The sequence below is a fragment of the Telopea speciosissima genome, chromosome 7 (assembly GCF_018873765.1).
Source record: "Telopea speciosissima isolate NSW1024214 ecotype Mountain lineage chromosome 7, Tspe_v1, whole genome shotgun sequence".
NCBI lineage: Eukaryota > Viridiplantae > Streptophyta > Magnoliopsida > Proteales > Proteaceae > Telopea > Telopea speciosissima.
Window position 1 is genome coordinate 29700185 of NC_057922.1, and position 26000 is coordinate 29726184.

General features: G+C 39.8%; 1 protein-coding gene across 3 annotated transcripts in view; it reads left to right on the forward strand.

Moving 5' to 3' along the window:
* Positions 1-26000, forward strand: part of LOC122667816 (nodulin homeobox) — a 52644-nt gene that overhangs the window by 19850 nt on the left and 6794 nt on the right. For all 3 annotated transcript variants that reach the window (XM_043864259.1, XM_043864260.1, XM_043864258.1), the window contains exons 3-13: positions 16762-16887; positions 16969-17127; positions 21148-21231; positions 21317-21445; positions 21767-21991; positions 22551-22676; positions 22827-22922; positions 23363-23521; positions 23884-24199; positions 24294-24419; positions 24556-24625. In XM_043864259.1, the coding sequence (XP_043720194.1) occupies positions 16762-16887; positions 16969-17127; positions 21148-21231; positions 21317-21445; positions 21767-21991; positions 22551-22676; positions 22827-22922; positions 23363-23521; positions 23884-24199; positions 24294-24419; positions 24556-24625 (1616 nt within the window). The remainder of the gene's footprint in view (positions 1-16761; positions 16888-16968; positions 17128-21147; positions 21232-21316; positions 21446-21766; positions 21992-22550; positions 22677-22826; positions 22923-23362; positions 23522-23883; positions 24200-24293; positions 24420-24555; positions 24626-26000) is intronic.

Genomic DNA, 26000 nt, shown 5'->3' on the forward strand with positions numbered 1-26000 from the left:
TGGCAATGGTGAAAACTCTGATCTTCTATGCTTTGCACCAAGTGTTCTTGCAAGTTCTGCCTCTACAATGTCTGCAGGTGTACTGTACACGTGGACATAATAGAGATAATGTAAAAGATAGGGCAAAAACATAATATTCCAGAATTTTCTAAAAGTGCTATGGGTAATTAAAAAGGGAGGAATGGCAAAATTGTAATTTACTAGAAGTTTCCAAAGGTGTTATGGGTAAATACCAAAGGTATGGGATATGAAGGGAATTAGAATTAAAAAGGATGGCATGGCTGTAATTTGGTGGAAATCCACTTTTAAATACAATTCAAGCCAAAGGGCAAACTGATAATAAACCAAAATTTTCAAGGGCCAATTGGGTAGTCAAATGGGGGAATGTATGAAAAAGTAATGGCAGTTCCATAAATAACCAGAATTTTGCAAGGGGGCCTTGGTAAATAAGAAAGTAATGGGTCATGTAGGGAATTAGATATATAGATGGGGGACATATTTGGAAGGAGCAAACTCTTAATGGCAAGATGTAAATAATCATGAGAAGGGTCATGTAGGGAATTAGATATAAGATGGGGGACATACTTGGAAGGAGCAAACTCTTAATGGCAAGATGTAAATAATCATGAGAAGGATGGGTAATAATTAAAGGGTAGGGTATTAATTACCTAATAAGTTAAAACTTGAAAGGAAAAAGAAAAGGAAACGTGATATGGGTAATAAAATAAAGAAAAAAAGAATGGTAAAAAGGAAGGCTGATTTGAAAAGTAGTGAGGAGGACTTGTGAGTTACGCAACCTTGGAATTCAAGAGAATATTAATTGAATTAGACATAAAGGCAGGGGCATATATGGAAACCAGGAAATAGAATAAAGCAGAAAAGCATGAGCATACCTCAATACCATCATCTTCAACCACGATTCTTAGCAGTAAAGGAGTTGAGAATGGTAGAGGGTAAAAAGATGACTCCATCAGTTCCTTCCTTGAAACGCAACCAGAGGGTGCAAACAGTGGCAGTTGAGAAAGGAATTTTTGAGGCACAAACCAGAGAAAGGCAGTGGCAAAGTGCAAGGATGAAGCGGAGAATACAGCATTCGACACCATGAAATTCAGGGGAAAAGCCAGGCAGCGGTAACTAAAATAGCAGTCAAGATGGTTCCATGTACGAAAACAGCAATAAAATCAGCAATATGGTGGAACTGCATGTCTTCGTCTTCAATCAAATAGTTGCAGCAAAGATAAAATAAAGCCAGCAGAGGAGTAAATCCCAGAAATCAAATAGTTGCAGTAGGGGTGTCTCAGCAGTAGAAAAAGTCCAGAATTTAATTCCACAAACAAACCTTCGACAGCAATTGAAGTAAACAACAGCAGCGACAATCATTGAATCGATCCAAATAAAATTTCCCATAGCAATAATTAACCCTGGAAACCAGAACCAATGGTGGGGCAGGGCGGTAACCTTGTAACACCATGGCGATAAACATGGGAGAGAAAACCAGAGAAGAAGGGATCTCACCAACAATAGCAAACCGAAGAAGGATCTTTCTATCTACTTCAAATCAGTAGCAAAATCAGTGGCCAGTGATGACATTAGCAGAGGCAAAAAGAAGCTTGCGACACTTAACCAAGAGATTGCATAACAGGTGCAATCAACAACAGCTAATTGATACTCAGATCAGCAGTAGTAGCCATCAACCAATCCTTCGAACTAGAAAACACCATAAACCGTAGCAGCGGCAGACAGAGGTGGAACCAGCGGAAAGGAATCAAGAGACAAACCAAGAAAACCAGGAGACAATTCAACTGGGGCACTCGATTCAACATCCATCAATAGCAAAAGCAGAAACCCTCTTCTCATAATCGAGAGACAGGAAGACAAAAAAGGCACGGTGAAGTAGTATATAGTCTTCTTCCTCCGGCAGTCGTACAACAGAAATACTTCAACATGCAGGTGGAAATCAGGTGGAACCCATTCTACTAGCGACATCAAATCAAAGAAACCCTAAGGCAGCAACTGTCTATCTCCAACCGTCATTGAAAGGAAAAAACAGAAACATAACTGTAGAAAATTTTCCAGAACTGGAAACCGCAAGCCTTCAATGTATAACGACACGATTTCCAAATAAATAAAATTAAAAGGATGAAACAAGCAGGAAACCCTAATTCTTCTTTTCTTTCTATGAACTAGGGTTTCTCTATAAATCGGAGAACCTTGAAACGACTCTCAAAACTGCAAATCTTGGAGAGAATCAATCACTGGTTACAACAACTCTGATACCATGTAGAAAACCTAGGACTTGTAACCAGTAACTTGAGAGCGAAGAGAAGATGGAAGAAGAATTGATTGTAATGCTTGAATTATTTAATTGATAGGTAAGCCCCTCTATTTATAATAGAGGGGAAATTACAAAGAGACTAAACTAGGAGATGTGGGACTAAAACCCACATAGCCGACTGTACCTAATAACAAAATAAATAAACTAACCCCAAAAGGACCAGAATACCCCCACGGTATTCTGGGTTGCATATTCCAACAATTTCCTTAACACCGGAATGCCCATTGCATCCTCACGTGTGATCCGCCACAGTTCTAGAGGGAGATTGGATTCCTCCGAGAATTCCAGCCTGAATTAGGACACATAAAAATAAGCATAATAGGAAAAGAAACTGAAAACAAAGCTCTACTTAAATAGAACTCCATAGTAGGCTAGGAATAAGACTTCCAGTGGGACTAAGATTCCTAGAGAAGCTAGAAATTCTGAAATTCCTGAAACTGCAAGCTATTCTTCTTCTCCTGGCATTGCTATTGGTGCCTAGATACTGCAGCAGAGAGTATCGTTTTGTCATATGTTTTTTTTTTTTTGTAAAACATATATGCTCAAAAAATGGCCGTTGCTTTCCTTTGTGTTACATGAAATGAGGGCCCAACGACAGCCTCCTATCTCGTGGAACCTGCTTGCCCGGTGGATGAGAAAGCTGACTTCGCCCTCCAAACCTGATCTGTGTAGAGCAGGACAGAGGAGATCAGAGTCAAAGGGAAGGCCAAAGCGAAAGACCTACTTCAAGGAGAGCGTACTTGGTAGAGACCTTGGCCTGGATAGGCCTGATGAGTTTTTATCAAATAAAAGATTATGGGTTTTTAACCCGATTCACAGAAATACATATTTCTTCAAACAATCTTGGGTTTTGTTCATCTGAAAGGATCCAACTAATAACTAGGGAATCATACAACAACTACAACTCAGCCTTATCCCAACAAAATGGGGTTGGCTACATGGATCCTTGTCCTCCAATCAGCTCTATTCGAGGTCATACTTGATACAAGACTAATCTATGCATGTCTTTTCTCACCGCTTCTCCTAGGTCATTTTAGGTCTGCCCTTGGCTCTTTTAGTTCCTTCAATCTGAATCAAGTCACTCATCCATACTGGGGCATCCAAAGGCCTTTGTTGAACATGGCCATGCCACCTCAAGCGACTTTCTCGTAACTTATCATGTATCAGAGCTACTCCCAAATCAGCTCTAATATGATTATTTCTTACTTTATCCCTCCTAGTTTGCCACTCATCCATCTAAACATCCTCATCTCCGCTACACTGAGTTTATCTATATAATGCTTCTTAACTGGCCAACATTCTACACCATACATTGTATGATTGACTGTCTTATAAATTTTTCCTTTGTTTTAAAGGAATACGCCAATCACACAACACTCCGGACGCACCTCTCCACTTCATCCATCCTATTTTAATTCTTTGTGAAATTGCATCCTCTATTTCAACTTCTTTATTTATGATTGAGCTTAGATAACTAAGGAATCATGTTGCAAAGAATTCTATGCACCTTGCTGATTTTAGGGTTTTCCCAGCAGAAAAGATCTTTGAGAGATCCATGCATTGCTGCCATCATATGAGCTCCCTAATTGGAAATGTTGAATTATGTATACCAGAATATCGTGGGGGTATTCTGAACTTTTTGAGTTTATTTTTATGTAATGCCGACTCTCCAACTGCATTACCTTCTCAATTATATCAAATTCCTCGTTCTCCTCTGAATTACGTCAATGACATTTTAGATTAGGTCATCCCCCTTTAGGAACTTTATCTCATTTATTTCCAGCATTAGTTAAACAATGTAATAAGGAAGAATTTTTTGGTGAGGCTTTGTGTTCTGGCTAAATGAACACATTCAACTTATTCACGTTCAAATAAAAGAAGTTCTTCCTCTTTTCCTATGGTTCATACTGATGTGTGGGGTCCTAGTTGTAAAGTTTCTCTTTTAGGCCATCGTTGGTTCATTTCCTTTATAGATTGTCACTCTAGGAACACCTAGGCATACCTGATGCACCCTAAAAGTGAAGTTTTTTTACCTGTTTTCAGGACTTTCATAAAATGGTTCAGACCTAGTTCAATGCCATGCTCAAAGTATTGAGGAGTGACAATGACAAAGAATATTTGGAAGGTCAGTGCTAAAAATACTTGGCTGCCTATGGGATTATACACCAGACCAGTTGTGTTGATACCCCGACCCAAAATAGAGTGGCTGAAAGGAAAAATCGCCATCTCCTGGAGGTGGTGGCTAGAGCATTAATGTTTGCTCGCCATGTTCCCTCCCACTATTGGGGTGATGTTGTCCTCACTACAGCCTACCTAATTAATAGGATGCCTACTCGTCCCTAGCTAAGCTCTTACATGGCTCCTCTTCTATAATTCTCCCTAAGGTTTTTGGCTGTGTTTGTTATGCTCGGGATGCTAGATCCCCTGGTAAGCTTGAGTCCCGTGGGCTCTGTTGCATTTTTTGGGTTACTCTGCCACCCAGAAGGGGTACAACTATACAAGCATAGTTGTCACGTCGTCACGGTGATCCAAGTCGATAGAGGGGTGTCTAATCAATATGTCGACACATCGCCCGCCATGGCGATCATGCCGACCATGTTTTCTTTTTTATTTTCTCTATTTGTAATGTCATTTAGTATGCTATAATATATACAATTAACAATATACCCTTTAACATAAAAAAATTGCTGATGTGAATATGTGATTGTGTGGTGGTGCCATGGTGGTGCTTGCTGTTGTTGGTGTTGCTTTACCAAACAAAAAAAATTGTTCTCTCCCTCTCTGTCTCTCTCTCTGCGTGTGTGTGTGTGTGTGTGAGTGGTGGTGGACTACTAGGCCCCTGGCTGTAATCTGTCTCTGTGTGTGTGTGTGTGGCTGTGTGCAAGGGAAGAAGAAAGAAAAATAAAAAACTATTAAATGAATAGAGTGGAGGAATCTAGCTGAGATTAATAATCTTTAATGCAAGAAAGAACTACAAATTCCAATAGTAAGAGAAGATATTTACAAGGTAAGGTAAGGTAAGAAGAAGAAAAAAGAAAAAGAAAAACCCCCTCTTTGTGACTGTGTGCAAGCCTACAAGGCAAGAAGAAGAAAAAAAAAACCCTCTTTGTCGACTGTCTCTCTCTATCTCACGACTCTCTCAGTCTCTCCTTCTCTGTCTCTCTCTGCGTGTGTGTGGTCTCGACTGTGAGAGTGGGTCGCCAGAAGTGAAGAACACACATACCAAAAAAAAAAAAAAAAAAAAAAAAAAAAAAAAGTCATCGGAGGACTGGGAAGAGAAGAAGAAAAAGAACCAAATAAACAAAAAACACTTTACTTACCTGCTTGAGTAGTCGCCGGAGCCGAGGAAGGAGGGGTTCGAACTTCGAAGAAGTGAAGAACTTCAATTGCGTCGCTGTCGAAGTGTCGAGCACTCGAGTCAAAGAAGTCTGGTTCAATTGTTCAAAGAAGTCTGTATTCTGTAACTTTCGATTTCTAATTTTCGAGTTAGGGTATAGTTGTTTAATGTTTTAATGTTAATGTGTATTGCAAGTGTAACTTGAAATGTTACACCTCTAATGCACATTAAGGCTTTTCATGTCACCTCCAATGCACATTAAGGAAAAAGCATTTTAGTTCTTTAATGGTTAAAATTTTAAAAACCTAAGTTTTATACATTGAAACATAAATATCGATCGATATGGCCATATATCGTGGTAAGACGTCCATGGCGGCGCCATGGGGGCTATATCAGTTGATATTCGTGCCTCAACCATATCGGCAGTTGATATGCACACTTCTTCAGCGCTATGACGCCATGACAACTATGTATATAAGTGTTATTATCTTCTTACATGACGTACTATGTTGATTGGTGAGTATGGATGTTTTTCATGAACATCTTTCCTATTATTTGTCCCCACCCCTTTAGGCAGTTCAGGGGGGGAGAGTTTTAGTGAAGATATGCTGACCATAGAGGCTCCCCTTCAGTATGTTCATAATGAGTCTGCTCATGTTCCTCCCTCTACCTCAGGTGAAGGGGATCCTATACAGGGGAGACTACAGATAATAGTAATGATGAAATTCCAATTCAGGGGAGCTCACTATAGTTCAGAAAACCATTAGTGAATTTCAGAGGAGGATTGATGATTCTACTATGAAGGTCTATGCAAAAAGCCGTACCAGAAATAAGCAGCTTCAATCCACTATAACAATACCCATCCAGTTGCCAACCCTGGATCTAGAGCCTACTTCTCCATCTGGTAAGACCCCTTCTCTTGAGTTATTGCTGTTCGCAAAGGTACTATGGCATATATTCAGCACCCCATATCTCATGTTCTCTCTTTTATACTCTCTTTCTCCATCATTTCATGCATTTGTTTCCTCTCTTTCTTTTGTTCGTATTCCTCAGAATTGGCAGGAAGCTTTAGTAGATGGAAAGTGGAAAGCAACAATGATGGAAGAAATGAAAGCCTTAAAGAAAAATGATACATGGGAGCTTGTGGTTCTTCCACCAGGGAAAAGACTAGTTCGATGTAAGTGGGTGTTTGTGGTAAAACAGAAGGTGGATGGCACTGTGGATAGATATAAGGCACGACTTGTGGCAAAGGAGTTCACTCAAACATATGGGATTGATTATCATGAGACTTTTGCACCAGTTGCAAAATTGAACATTGTCAGAGTTTGTTGTTTTGTGCCGTGATCTGGGATGGGATCTACAACAGTTGGATGTGAAGAATGCATTTTTCAATGGAGAACTTGATGAGGAGGTATGTATAGATATTCCACCAAGGTTCTCATATACAAAATCTAAGGCAAAGTTTGCAAATTGAAGCGTGCACTTTATGGGCTGGGCTGAAGCAGTCACCTCGAGCATGGTTTGGTAGGTTTCACAAGGCTATGACTTCTATAGGCTATGGACAGAGTAATGTTGATCACACTATGTTTATAAAAAAGGTTGGTGAAAAAATCACTGTTCTCATAGTCTATGTTGATGTTATTGTGGTAACCGGAAATGATGGTGATGAAATAAGTCGTCTGAAGAATTTTCTTGGATAGGAGTTTTAAATTAAGGATTTGGGAAAATTAAGGTACTTCTTTGGAATTGAAGTTGCTAGGTCTTCAAAGGGCATCTTTTTCTCTTAAAGGAAGTATATCTTGGATTTATTGTTCGAAACTGGTTTGTTAGGGTGTCATCCTTCAGATACTTCTATGGATGCTAATGTCCAACAACAACAACAACAACAATAACAACAACAAACACAGCTTTATCCCAACTTAATGGGGTTGGCTTCATGGATCCAAACAAACAGACTAGAGAAAACATAGATATACTCAAAAGAAAAAAGGGAAGAAAAGATTGGAGAAGGATGGGGAAAGAGATGAGAAAAGACAAAGGGAAAGGACAAATGGAAGATTGCAAATAAATATAAAGATGAAAGATAGTAAGAGGCAAAAGGCACAACACAACACATCAGGATAATCTTAGCTAAGTGGGGTCTGCGACATGGATCTTTACCCTCAAAAAAGCTCTGTCCGAGGTCATACTTGGGACCAGATCTAGACTACGCATGTCCTTCCTCACCACTTCTCCTACGGACATGGATGCTAATGTTCGTCTTAAAGAAAAGGAGGGTGAACCTGTTAAAGGGTCGGTATCAAAGGTTGGTAGGGAAGTTAATTTATCTCTCATATATTTGTCCAGACATTGCTATAGCAGTGAGCATTGTAAGTCAGTTCATGCATGATCCTTGCTCTTCTCATTTGGAGGATGTTTTTTGTATTCTTCACTACTTGAAGTCAGCTCTATGTAAAGACATTCTCTTGTCTCCTTATGATCACCTACGGATAGAGGCTTATACCAATGCTGATTGGGCTGGTTCTCTTGACCGAAACTCTATCTTTGGGCACTGCACATTTGTAGGAGGGAATCTTGTCACTTGACGCAACAAGAAGCAGAATGTGGTAGGTCGTTCTAGTGCTAAAGTGGAATTTCGTGCTATGGCACAAGGTATCTATGAGTTGTTATGGCTCAAGGGTTTACTACAAGACCTTGGTGTTCTTGTTCGTCTCCCTATGATGTTGTATTGTGACAAGAAGGCTGCAATCAGCATTGCACATAATCCAGTACAACATGATCGTACCAAGCATGTTGAGGTTGATAAGCATTTTATTAAGGAGAAGTTGGAAGGACTGATTTGTGTTCCTTTTGTGAAGTTGGCTGATTAGCTAGCCGATATTTTCACTAAGGGACTGTCTGAAAAATTGTTTCATCCTGCTTTAGTTAAGTTGGGCATGTTTGACATCTATGCTCCAACTTGAGGGGGAGTGTTGAATTATGTATACCAGAATACCGGGGGGGGTATTTTGGATTTTTTGGGTTTATTTTTATGTACTGCCGACTCTCTTAGTAGAGTCGGCTAGAGTAGGGGCTATTTTGTCCTGTGTAATTCCATTAAATTATTATAAATAAAGTGCATGACTGATCACGTAGATCATTCAAGCATTACAATCCTAATTGTTCTACACTTCTGCTATCAGGTAGTTCCCCCAAATTTCATGTGCTTGTTGGGCAATGAATGAGACCTATTGAACACCCTCCTAATGACCAAGGCACAAAAGGCATCTTTTGGTGATACGTCAGCCTCTGGGTCTCTAGGCCTCTAGCAAGGTTTAGGGGTGTTAGAAGTAAGGGGGAGTCGTGAATAGGCTAGCGTCAGCCCCTATTCACGATTCCCCTATTGGGGGTATTTTTGTCTATGGGTGTTATTTATTTTTACCCTATTTAATATTATGTTTTGGGGACAGTCAAACAAACGGTTGCAGCCCCTATTTTGCAGAATCTCTTCTTCCTCCTCCTCTCTTCTTCTTTCTTCTTCTTCTTCACTTTTCTTACATGGTATCAGAGCTAGGACTGTAGAGGTCGATTATTCATCCTTAATCCTCTCTGTGTTCCTGCGTTTTGATTTGCATAAGCTTGCGGATTTGAAGACTCCAGGTTTTGGAACTCTCGTGGTCTCATCTTAAAGGGGATGCAGCACCCTTTGCTGCAGTTTTATGGTTTTATTTGAGACTAGTTCATGACTATATAAAAGAACTAGGTCTCGGTGGTTTATGTTTTGGATTTGGATCGAGTTATTGGCTGGCGTGTGTTGGTTGTGATTGATTGGAGGTCGTAGAAGGTTGTATCACCTTGCTGTCCTACAGTTTCAGAACCGTTTGTAATTTCAGAGGTATTTGAAAGTAAGAAGTCGGTGCTGTCCATCAGTTTGCAAGTTCAGACGTGGTTGCTGTCCATTAGTTTCACTCTGTCCATGACTTCTCTGTGAAGATTTAATTTGGTTTAGTTCAGCATGGGTGATGCAAAGACTACTGTGACTGAATTGTCCTCTTCTCATCGCATTACTGAAAGGAAACTTGAAAGGATTTCTAATTTTCAGCAATGGAAGAAGGTGGTTCGATTGGCCTTGACGGGGTGTGATCAACAGGATCATCTCACCTAGCCAAAGCCTGAAGGAGACACGACATGGGATACGGTGGATGCAAGAATATTGAGTTAGATGTTGAACTCAATGGATAATCAGATTGCAGACCTGGTTACTCACATTGACACAATAAAGGACTTATGGGACTATTTGAATGTCCTCTATTTTGGGAAGGACAATTTGTCTCGGATTTATGACCTGTCCCAAACTTTTTATAAGGTGGATCAGAAGACTCTGCCTGTAACCCAATATTTTGCAGAATTCAAGCAACTATATGAGGAGCTGAATTCCATTCTTCCTATCACGTCTGATGTGAAAGAGATGCAGCAACAGCGAGAGCAGCTGGCTGTTATGGTATTTTTGGGTGGACTTCGAAAAGAATTTGAGCCAGTATGGTCTCAAATTCTTGGTGGGGATAGAGTCACCACACTCTCAGAAGCTTTTTCAAGACTTTTACGGGATTCTCGTGAGAACAGCCAAGATTACTCTCATGGTAATGAGAATTCAGCCTTTGCAGCCTTTCCCAACCGTGGGTCCAGTGGTGGGACAGGTACGGGCAGTAGTGGTGGTAGCCGTGGTCGTGGGTCAGGGAACAGTAAAGCACCCACATCCGGTACTTCAGAGACTTCAGGACAGGTGCGCACTTGTCATCATTGTGCTAGAGCTGGTCACATCCAGCGCTTTTGTTGGAAGCTTCATGGTAAACCACCTCAGTTTGCAAATTCAGCCAGCAGTGATCTGGTGGTTACCCCTCCTTCTAAGCCTGAGGGTAAAACAGTGACTATGTCTGATGAAGACTATGAGCGGTTTACGCAATTTCAGAATTCTCAGTCATCTCAGTTCTCCACTGCTACCCTAGTTCAGCCAGGTAATGCTATTGCATGCTTATCATCTACTTCTCGTCCCTGGATCATTGATTCAAGTGCTTCGGACCATCTGACTGGAGCATTAGGTATTTTTTTTTCATTTCGTGAATCTTCTTCTGATGTTGTGTTAGTCGATGGGTCTTTTGCTAAAGTTCGGGGTACAGGCACTGTGCATATTACCCCCTCTTTGTCGTTGTCTTCCGTTTCTTACTTGCCCAAATTTCCTTTCAATTTATTATCTGTTCGAAAATTTACCAAAGCTAACAATTGTTCGATTACCTTTTTTCCTGATTATTGTGAGTTTCAGGATCTCCAGTCGAGGAAGACGATTGGTAGAGGTCGCGTATTTGGGGAACTGTATCTTCTTAACAACGCATCCACTGTGGCATGTTCGAGTGTGGCACTTCCTCATCAGGTTCACTGTCGTTTGGGTCATCCTTCATTGCAGAGTTTGAAGGTTTTAGATAGTCGGTTTTAGTCCTTGTCTAGTTTGCAGTGTGAGTCTTGTCAGTTTAGGAAACTTCACCGTGTAAGATATCCCCCTCGAGTCAGTAGCAGGGCTGTCCAACCCTTTTCTTTAGTTCATTCTGATGTGTGGGGTCCGTGTCCTGTTTCGTCTGTGTTGGGTTTTCGTTACTTTGTCACTTTTGTAGATGACTTTTCCAGAGTTACCTGGATTTATTTAATAAAGGATCGTTCTGAATTATTTTCCATTTTCTGTACTTTTGTGCATGAAATTCAGAATCAATTTACTACTTCTTTGAAAGTTCTTCGAAGTGACAATGCAAAAGAATATTTTTCTGCTCCCTTTAATGAGTTTATGGTTCAACATGGGATCATTCATCAATCCTCTTGTGCGGATACACCTCAACAAAATGGTGTAGCTGAGAGGAAGAACATACATTTGATGGAAGTTACTCGATCTCTTTTATTTGAGATGAAAGTGGCTAAAGTTTTTTGGGCTGATGCTGTTTTGACTGCGTGTTATCTTATTAACTGCATGCCTTCTTCTGTTTTGGGTGGTGGCATTCCATTTTCTTTGTTGTTCCCTTCCCATCCGTTGTTTGTCTTACCACCACATGTTTTTGGGTGTATTTGTTTTATTCGGGATCATTGTCCTGGTTGCTCTAAGTTGGATCCTAGAGCTCTTAAATGTCTTTTCGTGGGGTATTCTAAAACCCAAAAGGGTTACCGGTGTTATTCTTTTGATTTGCGAAAGTACTTTGTTACCGCTGATGTCTCCTTGTTTGAATCTACTCCATTTGTTGCATCCTCGTTGCCTGCTTCGAAGATGGACGATGATCTCCCTCTTTATGCTGTCGATACTTCTTCTCCTGTGCAGGATCCTTTGCCTCCGATGCCACACCTCCCACAAAACCACTGGATGTTTTTCGTCGTCGCCCACCTGATGCACCGACACATCGCATGACACCTATGGAGAGATACAGTACCCAGGCAGCACCATCTACCACGTTATCCTTGCCTTCAGATCCCACTTCAGGTACTTCCTCCTCTGTTACTGTACCTCCTATTTCTGATCTTGATGTTCCTATTGCTACCCGTAAGGGGGTTCGCAGCTGTACCCAACACCCTATTGATCGTTTTGTGTCCTATGCTCGTTTGTCCTCTTCTTTTGTTGCTTGTTTGTCTACTATTGACAGTTATCCTATTCCTAAGTCGGTGGTAGAGGCATTGGCTCACCCTGGGTGGAGGGCTGCCATGACTGAGGAGTTTTCTGCTTTAAAAGACAATCAGACATGGGATCTTGTTTCTTTACCCTCTGGTAAGTCTGCTATCGGTTGTCGCTGGATATTTGTGGTGAAGGTTAATCCTGATGGGTCTGTGGCTCGGTTGAAGGCCCGTCTTGTTGCTAAGGGCTATGCCCAGGTGTATGGTGTGGACTATCTGGATACTTTCTCTCCGGTTGCAAAGCTTACTTCTATCCGCATTTTAATTTCCTTGGCTGCTATACATCACTGGCCATTATTTTAGCTAGATGTCAAGAATGCGTTCTTGCATAGGGACCTCCTTGAGGAGGTATATATGGAGCAACCTCCTGGTTTTGTTGTTCAGGGGGAGTCTGGTAAGGTGTGTAAGCTAAGGAAATCTTTGTATGGCCTGAAGCAGTCACCGCGAGCTTGGTTTGGCCGCTTTACAGATGTTGTGCTGGAGTTTGGTTTGACTCGGTTTGAGAGTGATTACTCAGTGTTTTTCAGGCAGTCAGATGCAGGGAAGATATTTTTGGTAGTTTATATAGATGATATTGTTATTACAGGGGATGACTCTTCAGGTATTGAGAGCTTGAAGACATATTTGGGACAGCAATTCCAGACTAAGGACCTGGGACGACTGAAGTACTTCTTGGGTATTGAGGTAGCTCAATCAAGGAAGGGATTTCGCTCTCACAGCGAAAATATGTGCTTGATTTACTTTCAGAGGCATGATTACTGGGCTCTAGGCCTTTGGATACTCCTATGGATCCAAATGTGAAACTCATGGCAGAGGATGGGGATGTTCTGGATGATCCAGAGAAGTATCAAAGGCTTGTAGGGAAACTCAACTATTTGACTATGACTAGACCTGACATCTCTTTTCCTGTCAATGTATTGAGTCAATTTATGTCCGCCCCTAGGACAACTCATTGGGAGGCAGTTATAATGGTGTTGAGATATATTAAGAAGGATCTAGGGCGTGGTCTTTTGTATTCTAATCATGGTCATAGAAGGATTGAAGGATTTATTGATGCGGATTGGGCAGGATCTCCTATTGATAGAAAGTCTACTTCGGGCTATTGTGTCTTTGTTGGAGGGAACCTAGTTTTATGGAAGAGCAAGAAACAGACTGTAGTAGCTCGGTCTAGTGCAGAGTCGGAGTATCGGGCTATGGCTCATGACACTTGTGAACTAATGTGGATTAAACAGTTGATGACGGAACTTGGATTTGGTGATGATTTTCCTATGCTGTTGTGGTGTGACAGTTAGGCTGCTATTCATATTTCTGAGAATCTGGTGTTTCATGAGAGAGCGAAACACATTAAGGTCGATTGTCATTTTGTTCGTGAGAAGCTGCAGCAAGGGATTATTTCCCCTCGCCATCTTCGCACTCGGGAGCAGCTTGCTGATTTGTTCACCAAGTCTTTGGGAAGTATGAGAGTGAATTACATTTGTACCAAGCTGGGCATGATTAACATTTATGCTCCAGCTTGAGGGGGAGTGTTAGAAGTAAGGGGGAGTCGTGAATAGGCTAGCGTCAGCCCCTATTCACGATTCCCCTATTGGGCGTATTTTTGTCTATGGGTGTTATTTATTTTTACCCTATTTAATAATATGTTTTGGGGGCAGTCAAACAAACGGTTGCAGCCCCTATTCTGCAGAATCTCTTCTTCCTCCTCCTCTCTTCTTCTTTCTTCTTCTTCACTTTTCTTACAAGGGGACATACTTTTCTCATTACTTTGTCAAATGGACGGCAAATGGGATGGCAGGTGTCCAGTTTTTGGATTTTCTGCTATGTACAACCAGGAAAAATACCATTTCATTCCATTCTAGTTATTTCGAATCAGAATCTTGGATTCTTTGTTGACGAACTAAGAGATAAACAAACTTTGAAGTTGTAAATATAAAGCAAAACGTATGATTCAAATTAATTGTGTTCTTTGGAAAAGGAAATTGATGATCCATTACTAAAATATGGAAGAGATAATATTCTGTGGCACCTATGAGAGTGAGTATGAGCAATGGTGCCTGCACCATGGTGACATAGTTGTCACGGCGGTTCGGCGACCCAAGGCGTTGGAGAGGGTAAAAAATCAAGGGGATACCAAGTAGGTGACTAAGGCATCCTCCTAGGCGACCAAGGCGCCCAAGTCGACCAAAGCGCCTGGACGCCTTGACAACTATGCATGGTGACCCGATTTAGGAAAGGATATGACGTCGATCGATGGTGGTTGAGAGGAATCAGCAAGAACCTGTCCATCAAACCAGTATTTTTGGGAGACATTTTCCAGAATCTTGTAGGCCCCGTTCTGGTCATAGCATGGAGATGATTCAGGGTATAATTGCAACCTTGTGTGGAGGTTAATATGTGGAAGATTTGACAGATTTCGTGGGTCCCAGCTAGATGTTACCTGGAGAGATTTAGGGTGATTATTTCCTTGCTTTGAGAAGATTTTCAAAGATCTGGGTGGGCCCATGGAGCCAGCTTGCATGGGAAGAAGAATAGAAGCTGTTTAACATCATCATTTGCTTCCTATTTTGATAACTTTCCATTCCTTTGTAGCTACTTAGTAGGTAGTTTCTATTTTAGTTTCCTCTTTTTTAGAAAGTCGATTTCTTATCAATGTAATAGCAATATAAGGAATTTCTTTTATTGTCCATCTCTCCCACGCATGGAGAGATTGCTGCTTGGTCGCGTGGCCTCTACACGAGCGACTGGGCCAATGGGGAAGCGTGTCTGGGTATCCACCCAGGGGGCAAGGGCGTCATTTCATGGGCAAGAGATCGCTGCTTGGTCACTTTTTCTCCATGAATGGGAGAGATGGACGATAAAAGGACTATCCCCAAAGATTTGAAGGAAAGAAGAAGCTTTATGCTTGGCTGTGAGATTCAGTTTGCCAAGAGAGTCACTTGCTCTGAGAGAGAGCTATGGTTGAGACTTGAGAGGCCATGAGTGAGAGACCCTTCTATCTTTCGTGTCCCCTTCTTCTTCCCAACCGATACCTATTTCTGGTTACCTAATCTGAGTTTTATTTCCCTGCAAGTCTGAGTTCAACTGGGAGTAAATATTGGTATTGAAGACTCCTACAAGTCCATGAAATAAATCCTCAGTAGCTGCTGAGATCGAGATTGATTGGAGATGCCCAAGCACCACCTGCGGTTCTAGTTTTGGACAGTTCTCTGCTGAAACCTTGAAGACCTCTGTTCTCAAGTCACTTACCTGTTACTGCCCATCTTTTGGGGATCAAACCACCATCCAAGGAGCACCACTCGACTGGACTTTGGTGGTGTTCTGAGATCTGGTTTGTGAGATACCAGAAATCTCTCCGTCAAGTCCTAAATCAAGAAAGTGTGAGAACTCAGGATTCAGCCATCACTTTGCCCTGAGATTTTGAGGGCTTAACCCACACACCAAGACCGTTGTTCGATGGTAATTTTCCTCCCACTAGCGAGAGGTTTATATACGTTGACTGTCACCGAGATCAGAAGTCAGAAGGAGGGATCAAAGGGGAAGTACTTGCGGACACATCCTTGAGAGGCTTTTGCGAAGAACCAAAACCTAGCAAAATGAGAGTTCTCCCCCGACTAAACAAGATGTCAGAGGCGAGAAAGGTATGCCATCCACCAGCGGCCCTTTTATTCACTATTGCTGTTCTTCTTGAAACAGTAAATTCTTAGGGTTTGGGGGGTCTAATGCTGTCCTGCGATAGGTGTTATTATGTGATGTTTAATAAGTTCTATTCGCTGGGGTATTCACTATATTGGGTACTGTTGGGAGTTCTAAAGGTTGTTATAACCTGCTGTTATCTACTGTTGAGTTCAAATACATATACTGTTATTGTGTCTGCAATCAGTACCCTTATTGGGGTTGTATTTGTAATCCTATCGGGGGGTTAGGTTATTCCATACCTAGCTTTACATTAGGATAAGTATGTGCCAGCGCTCAACAACAAAGCTTAGAAATATCTAGAAAACCATGTCAGATTGACCTGATTTCTGGAGTCTGTGTGAGGACCTTTTTTCACCCCTTAAAATGAATGAATAAATTTTATTAGAGACAGCCACGAAAAGATAGTGATACAGCCCTCAGAAGGAGGGCAGGTAGACCAGACTCCCTTGTGAGATACATTGTAAATGATACTTAGGTGATGTATCCAAATTTGTGTATTTTCCAAAAACAGAAAAAATGCCATATAACTATGGTCCTATCCCCCACACCCAATTTTTATTTGATTTGATTTGATTTTTTTTTTTTTTGCGGAAGCTTTAATTCTTTAAACCAGCTCTAATTTTCTTTTCTTTGGTTCATTTTCACTTAATTTTGTTCCCTTGGGAGAACCATATTAATATGTTTTACTGCTTTTTATTTTTTATTTTTTATCTAGGCTATTGACTTAAATTCAGCAATAGAAGAGTTACATCAATTAAGCTCCCAGGAGATCAACAAGCTATTAAAGGACTCTGAAAATTTTATTATACAACATTTCACTGAAAACGGTTCATTGATTCAGGTAATATCTTTCCTGTTTTCTTTTCCATGTTTCAGTTGGTCTTCCTCAAAGTGATCTTATGTAAAATATATTTCTTCTCAGATCGATGTGGAAAAGCTTGCGTTGTGTCTTCCTTTGCACCTTATTGCGGTGCTTGTCTCACCTGGCAGAGATGACACTCAGTTGATATACTTGCTACGTGGTTTTCGGCTTTTGCATTCGCTGTGTGACCTTGCATCTCGGCAATCTAAGTTTGAGCAGGTGAGTTTTACAATTCTGGCAAAGGTCATCCCTTTTTGGGAACTGTATGTTGTTGAAAACCATTTATGCAAGGTAACCAGTGGTTTTAGCTTGCAAATATCTGGAAATCGTGGCAAATCAAATTGATCACTGAATTCAGCAAGTCAGCTCATAAATCAGTAGTTTGTACAGAAATAATTGATAATTAAATCTGGATGGGAATATAAATGAAAATGCTTTACATAATCAATCTAATGAGTTCCATAATCACTTTGTGTTCCTTGGAACACCAAGTTAAGTCGGTTTACAACCGTATAGATAGTCAGAGAAAAAGGAAAAAGAAAAGAGAAACAATAACTAATGATTTTGGAAAAACACAACTCCGGAGCTCAACCAAGATGCTGCAAAATCATTCAAAGATTAAAGAATCCAAGATTAATCTCAGTTCTACCCTTTTAGGGTTGTCTCCAGTCCTCAAGTGGTTCCATGCAAAGTGCAAACCACATAGTTGTCAAAAAAATGAAAGGGACAGAATAGAGATCTGATCAGTGTGGAATAAACTAGGGACATTCGATGGACCATGGGGAATTTTGCCAAACAGTTCCCATGTGTGTACGTCTGACATGACTGTCCAGTGAAGGGGAAATTTTGTTGTAATTCCACTTGATTTTTCTCTCTGCATCATGATGGTAAATGGAAATATAGCTGTACATTTAAGGGGCCTATTTGTAATGAGTGCCATGTTACTTCACTCTACCTGCTGATCATATTGTTACCCAATGCACTCTTAAACCAGTTATGTCTCAAGTATCTTTTGTTTAACATTTGGAGTTGTGAGATCATCATGATCAGGGCAGCTTATTGAGCCAATAGTCAAGAGAGTTTTCGAAACATTCTTTCTTACATCATTAGGGACTGGGGAAATATGGTGAGGTCTTTCCCTGTGAAAGAAAGAATGATCATTGAGTGGACAGCACCTCATACATCATCGATAAACGTTAAATTTTTAATTTTGATAGAAATAGCCTTGGAAACCTAGGACCAGCAGGTATTGAGGGTACATTTAGATATCATGTCGGAAACATCCTGTTGTTATTCTCAGGTCCTATTGGTAGAGCAGATTCTAACGAGTCAGAGAGCAGTCATCCAGGGACTTGAGATCTTTTCCTACCATACATGGACCCATCTTTTGATCGAGGGAGATTCGGTATTAGTGGTCAAATGGCTCTCAGAATAAGAACAAGTTATATGGAGTCAGACCCATCTCATTAGGAGGGCTAGTATGCCTTGTAACCAGAGGAACATCTCATTCTCATGGAAACCAAGGTATGCCAATTCCTTAGCAGATTCACTAGACAAGGGTGGGGGTGGATAGACAGGATGTATATGTAGGGCCTTATCCAATTGTATGAAGTGGGCACACTTCTGGTTTTTGCTTATCTGTTGTATATAGCCCCTTCCTATAAAGCGGTTGAATGGGGGCAGTGAGGAAGAGAAACATTTTTCATGTACAGCTATACACCTTTGTTTTTTTGAGGCCACTGCCTAAACATTTTGTAATTTCATAAAAAAAAAAGATATATCTTGAGAAATTGACTGCACATGACAATCTTCTTTTTCATGTACTTTCTTATGACTACTTAGGACCATAGATCATGAACTCGTCTCGAGTACAGGTTTCGAGCTGGCCAAATAGCGAGTTGGGTTGTCGACGAGTTGGGGTATATTTTTTTAACTTAATAGCTGGTTTCGGTGGGTTTTAGATCTAGTTTGGTCATGAAAGTTGATATACAGCCCATTTTGGGCCATTTAAACACAATGTCACTATCAGATTTTGAAAAATCAAAGTCCAAATAGGAGTTTCTCTTAGTAGGAGACCAGGACAAATACTTATTTATGCCTAATATCATTTGTATTTTGAAAGCTTTCCAACAAGTCCAAGATTGCTTATATCTGATTTATATTGAAGGAGTTATGTACCGGTCAAACTTAATTTGGCATGCGTGAATGCTGTCAAAATCGCTCTGAATGAAAATATTTTTTTGGACATCAAAACAATTGAATATTTTACCGCACTTTTGGTTTTTAGCAATGTTTTACCATATTAAGATTGATGGAATTTTTAGATTGGAGAAAAACCCCATCATTAAAAAGTTGAAAATTGTACCTACCGCCGAAAATCTAGTTTTTGTTTTTGAATTGGGTGGTTGATTTTTTCCTTTTGGAATTTGATTTTTTTGACAATTTTTATTGGATTCAAATAGGGGGGTATTTGCTTATTTATGAATAATATCTTAAGTAAATGAAATACAAATGATATTAGGCATAAATTAGTGTCTGTCCTGGTTTCTTGCATAAATAAGTGTTTGTATACCAAGGTTTGCATAAATAGGTGTCTGTATACCAAGATGACCAAAACCACTGAGATCTTGCCGAGCTCTCGCCTCGATCTCGCCTGTAGGTCGAGATTTGACACTCTTATATACATGTTTGGGTCGAGATCTCGGTCGGGTCGAGATGGGGTAGAAAGATGTTTCACCCTTCATCTCATCTCGAGGTCTTGAAAAAGCGAGATTTTTGCGAGATCATGTCGAGATCTCGCAATTTTTTAGTTCCATGCTTAGGACAGGATTGGGTAAAATAAACCTCATCTATGATGGGCATTTCTTCCCTGATTTCAGGCTTTTTCTTTCATTTTTATTTTTTTTTTTGGGTTGGAGAGGGGTAGTGGAGTGGGGAAGACTACGCTGGTGGGTCTACCGAGGATATATCATAGAAAAAAAAAGGATATTGAGTATTTCCTTCAATGGCATTGTTTTAGAAATCCGGATCATTAAAATCATTTTGTATTTTTTTTTTAAGGAGAATTATAATTCTCACAAGGGCCTGTTATTTTCCCAAATGTCACAAGACATTTATTCTTCCACATGGACAAATGATGTGTCCATTCCGACTGTTGGATTGAGAGGACATGGTCTAGATTACTCACTAGTCAAATTTCAGAGTCTAATTCAATTAAATATCCTCCTTGTATTGGCATGCATCCTTTGTATATCTATGCATGTCTACCAGTACTTTAGACAATATTGTGTGCTCTCCCAACTCTTGAGTAGAAATAGATGGTTTAGATTAAAAAAAATCATAAAATTGGATTCAGATTTGTCTTGTGATTTCTGGGACTGTCACATTCCTTTGTTCCATGGATAACTACCTTTTTTAAAATTATTTGTATTTCTTCTCCAGGAAATTAATCTCTGTAAAATTGAATTTAAATTTGGAGCTTTTATAACCAGTTTTATTAGATTTGATTGATGAGGAAGATGAGTGAGTGAGTGTATGAGTATGCGTAAGCTTTTGAACTGGATTTAGTCTAAATTACCATACTAATTGGCACTCTCTTGTAATGAACTGAATGCTATTATGCTAATCTGTCACTAGGCTTTATTGACTTATAATGGCTCCTGGAAATTCGTTTTTGTATACGTAATCAATGATCAAAGGGTTGCTGTGAGGGACTGGATCAAATCCTTACTGATCCCATTTCAAACTGTGGAACAGCCAAACCTTGCTAATCTTTGGCTGAAGTTTACTCTGACTAGTTTTGGGTCGAAAGTATGGCAAGTCTCAATCTGGATCAGGTGATCAAGAAAAGGATTGGTTGAGCCTCTTACGTATCTCATAATGTCCGTACTTCATAGTAGGTCATAACTGAACAAATAACTTAGTCGTTGGAATGCAGTTTGCATCAACCATTGCTTTCCTTGAAATGGTTCAGTACATGTTACATTATTATTTTGATGTTTCTCGTTCTCTTTCTTTTATTGATCAGTGATTGTGCTAGGAGTCATGGAGTTTGATGTTGTGTGTGTGGTGTTCTTTTCTTTTGGGGGAGATTCAAAGATTTCCTAAAACTCAGAACTGTAGGGCTTTTTGTTTTTTTTTTTTGTGGGTGCATTTTAAAGAAACAACAGCATACACATAAACTGTATGAGAGAGCAACATATCCATCCTATTGAGTTTTTCGTCTCTTTTTTTCTTCAGATTTTGCTTGAAGAGGTGAAAGTGACAGAGCAGATATTGGACTTGGTATTTTATATGCTTCTTGTTCTTGCACGTTATAAACAGGTTATTTTTTATCCTCTCCTTTATGCCCCTCTTCCTTCTGATCTGTTTTTGAGTTCTTACTTCTTACTTCCTGGTTTTTTGATAGGATCATCACACAACAAATTCCTTACCTCTTTTGCATTCAGCACTGGTGGCTTGCAGTCTTCATTTGTTGACAGGATGTGTTTCTTCACAATGGCAAGATCTTGTTCAAGTTTTACTTGCACACCCCCAGGTTCCTTTCTGTAACCTCACTTTTTAAAGCTTGAGTTCACTAACAAATAGGTATTGCCAAGACAAATTTGGGGAATCCAAGTTGAAAGCTACTTGCTGCATAATCTGTGGATTTATTATGCAAGTCTGTATATTCTCAAGTTCTTGTTTTACGACCCATTCACATTTATGCTTGTTCTTTGAAAGCTTGTATATTTGCTTGACAAATAGGTACCTCCTATTATTTTGGGATACCATTTTGTGCTTGTATATTTGCTAGACAAATAGGTACATCCACTAATGTTTATTGCTGATCTTTGACCTTTCTGTCATTCTGTGACAGGTGGATGTATTTATGGATGTAGCTTTCGATGCTGTTCGTATGGATGTTAGACTCCTTCAAATCAAGCTCACAGTACTGAAGCCTGATATTTCGTGCAAGAAATCCATTCCTCCAGATGCTGAACAAACATTGCACAATATCTGCCATCAATGCGAGGCTTCATTACAGTTTCTTCAGTCGTTGTGCCAACAAAAATTGTTCCGAGAGCGCCTCCTTAGGAATAAGGTTTTTCATTTAGGAATCTCATACTTTTGGGAAGAAGTTTATAATTCAGAGAAATCCAAATCAGCTTGTTTATATGATTGTGTCTACATGCTTATTGTGAGAGTATGGAAAATCTAAGTCGCTATCAGGTCTACTAGTCTAGCTGGTGGATATTTGGGGGCTTGGTCGCCTCCAGCTTTTCAGCATTTGATGGCACCTAAGTGCAAATCATTTTGGCTAAAAGCTGATCAGGCTGGATGGTCTGGAATCTAGAGTCACCATCAGGCCTATTAGTTTAGCTGGTGGATATTTAGGGGATGGTCTGATTGAACAAACCAGTCATGGTCAGCTACCTAGGAAAAAGTCTGCAGAAATTACTTGGGATTGTTATATTGGGTGAGTTCCTGTCTAGACTTAGTTGAAAACACCCACCCTAGTCGAGAACACCCACTCCCCTCTGCCGAATGCATTGATAAGACATTTTCTTGTGTAGTTTTGGGTATGTTAGATTTTTCCTATGTTAATATTTCTTGGCTTTTTGTCTCTTTTGCTGAAATATCCAGATTTATTGCAATTTCAGGAATTATGTAAAAATGGTGGCATTCTGTTGCTGGCCCGAACTGTCTTGAAGTTAGACATCCTGCATTTGGAGTCTTCTACTGCTGTTGCTGCTATATCTAGGCTGAAGTCTAAAATCCTGTCAATTGTAAGTCAAAGTTGTTAACATGGGTTTCCAAGCTGCCCTTTTCTTTTACCCTAACAATTAGCTGCACATGAACCACATGCCTTTTTGTATTTGATGGAACCTCCATTAAAACTCTACTGAATTAACCAACTCCTTATCCCATTCATGCAGCTGTTGCAGCTCTGTGAAACAGAAACTATTTCCTACCTGGACGAGGTTGCTAGTTCTCCAAGTAGCATGCAATTGGCAAAGACTGTTGCATTAGAGGTTAGTTCTTGAGAGACGTAGTTGGCAGACTTCGAGTTGGAGAAAAATTACCATCTTCATATACCATATGGATGGTCTACTATGGGTATACTGGTGTCAAGCACTGTACATGCAAATTTGTAATAGTTTACTGGGTTTCACATGGATGATCTCCTGCTGCATATTGATATGATTAAGTCGTAGTTACCATCTGTTCCATGCTCACCCTGTCCATACCAATGTAATAGATTGAAAGATTATTGTTATCCAAGGTGGTCAAATTTTATATGGGGATCTTCTTGGTGGTACCATTGAGTGTGGGTTCACACTGCATGTATGCTGCAAGAGCTGGGTTTGTAGACCATCTTTATGATCTGCCCAATGGGTAACCTAGACATTTAAAAAAAAAAAAATCTGTTCACTGCTGAGCTGCTTTCTGTTTATTCAATTTTATGGTGCAGATTCTTGATTTATTGAAGACTGCGTTTGATGGAGTACCCAAACAGCTTGATAGCATTTGTGGCAGCTTACCCAGGGGTGTTGTGCTTCTGAATTCTATGCGCCTGATTGATATATTTTCTGATGATTCAAATTTTCGATCTTTTATCATGGTTAATATTGTAAGCTACTCTAATCTTATCACTTCTGCTTGGTCTTTATCTGTTAGTCTATGACTTTATTTGTCTTCATAAACCCTGATAGTAAGAAATTTCCTCTGTAATTTTAAGTTTTCGGAGGACGAAGAATGCTTTAAGTTATTGTTAAGAATTAAGTAATCATTACATCAAGGCTTTTGCATTTTATTTTTATTAGACTACAAGTGTATCTGTATTTTTATGAATGTTTAACTACTATAGCTTAAATGAAGAATGATATTGTTTCAGTATAACATCTTGTATGCAACCCATCCCTAGGGAAAAAGAAGTTTCTGGTATTACTTGTGAGGATGCAACTTGTGATTTTTTTCAGTTTCTTATTTCAGACTCAGGTTCTGGCTGAAATCTTTTCACTGCCTCAAGAAGAGTTCATAACTAGTTGGTGCTCTGCTGATCTGCCAGTAAAGGAAGAAGATGCTACACTTGAGTATGATCCATCTGTGGCAGCTGGGCTGGTTTCAGTTCGCATTTCCACTGGTTTTGGGACTTCTCTTTCTACATCAGACCTAATGATTGAGACAAAGAATGAATCCCCTTTCATTCTCAACAACATACCTCAGGCTTCTTACACACAACAGAGAACATCACTCTTAGTCAAAATAATTGCGAATCTCCATTGTTTTGTTCCTAATATCTGTGAAGGTTACTCCTCTTTCAGATTACCTCTAGAGCATTATATTGATTTTTGGTGGATATTTCATTGTTATTCTAATTACATATCTATTTCGGTCCGCAGAGCAAGAGAGAAATCTTTTTTTTAACAAATTTCTCGAAAGCTTACAAATTGAGCTACCCAAATCATCACCTGGGTTTTCATTGACCTGTGATAAACGAAAAGCTGCCAGAGTTTGCAAGAACCTTGGTAACTATTTCATTTGTTAGTTTGGGATAGTAAATTATTTATTAATTAATCCTTTAATATTTGGTTTTCTACATTCTTCAAAGGATTAACTTGCATGTGTTTTTAAACATGAAAGCTTGCGAACTTCTATATGCAGGTTCGTTGGTCGATCATGCTGGGTCTTTAATTCCTAATTTCTTAAATGAGGAGGATGTGCAACTATTAAGGTGATTGAAGCTTCTGAGACCTCACTGTTTACCCTTTTCCCTTTTTGGGGTGGGGGCGGGGCTGATGAAATTGACATTTCTATGCTGATTTCGTGGTTGTGCCAGGATATCTGAATTGTCCTGCAACCATGTTTCTATTATCTAATTGATTATGAGCTTCGAAAGTTATTATCTTACAGCACTATCCTTCCAAAATTGTTGAGTGCAGGTTTAATATTGTTAATGCCCTCTCATTTTGTAATGTAATCCACTCCGTTTCTAATACTCTGTAGCTTGTATTAGGATTGATACCATGAAGGTCTATTTAGTTGATTAGATACTGGGAAAGGAATAGAGAAACTATATTATGACGTGAGGTGAAGTAAAGGAATATGAACTGCACTTTGCCAAAGTGCTGTTGGAAAGTGCTGTTTAGTTGGCCTGGACTTTTTGCTCCTCCTGTCCAACTTACTGATTCCTTTTTTTTTAAGGTAAATAATAATCTGACTAGATCCGTCAGTTTTGGCCCTTATCCTAAAGTTGGAAGGTTGGATGAAGAGGGGGTGGCGCAGGGGACTCAAATGGTTCACTATATTCCTGAACATCCAAGTAAATTACAGATCGGGGAATGTAAGTACAGCTTTCTTCACATTTTGTCCGAAGCACAGCCTGAATGTAATTCCAGAATGAGTTGTGGATTAGTGAGCGAAGTTCATAGTTGTTAAGAAGTCTTTACTTCAGTTCTGGCTGTAGTTGTTAATTGTGACTTGATGAGGAGAAACATACTGAATTGCATAAGGACAGTTTTTACCCTAATAACTTGTTTATGGGACCCACCTCTCTCTTGGAAAACCATCGTGAATCAATTCGATATTATTCTGGCCATACGTTGCTTTGATTACCTTATTTGTGGAATGAAAAGTGTAGTGTGATGGTGATGACAATGCTTACACCTTCATGCATTTTGGTTGAAAATTGCATGTGGGTCCATGTAGTTGCTGCTAGCCGATGAATTTCTACTACTCATAGATTGAAGAGTAATGTTGATGTGGACGTGGGAGGACTGTACACTGAGCCTGGGTGGCTAGAACTTTGGCACTGCTAGGCCCGGCACGATGTTTCAGCAGGGTGGGTTGGACCTGAACTATTTTAAAAGGCTTGAAGTTTGGGCTGGATTGACAATGCCCATAGCCCAAATAATATACATGATTAGCCTACATGTTGAACATTTATGTTATATTATATATTATAGAACATATTAAGTTGTGATGTCAATAATGTCCTAGTTTCTCTCTCTCTCCCCCTTCAATGTATTATTAACCTACCCTTACTGTTTTCTACACTTAGAAAAGTCTACTTCTGAACTGGGTTTGTGTTCATGCTGATTTCCTTTCCA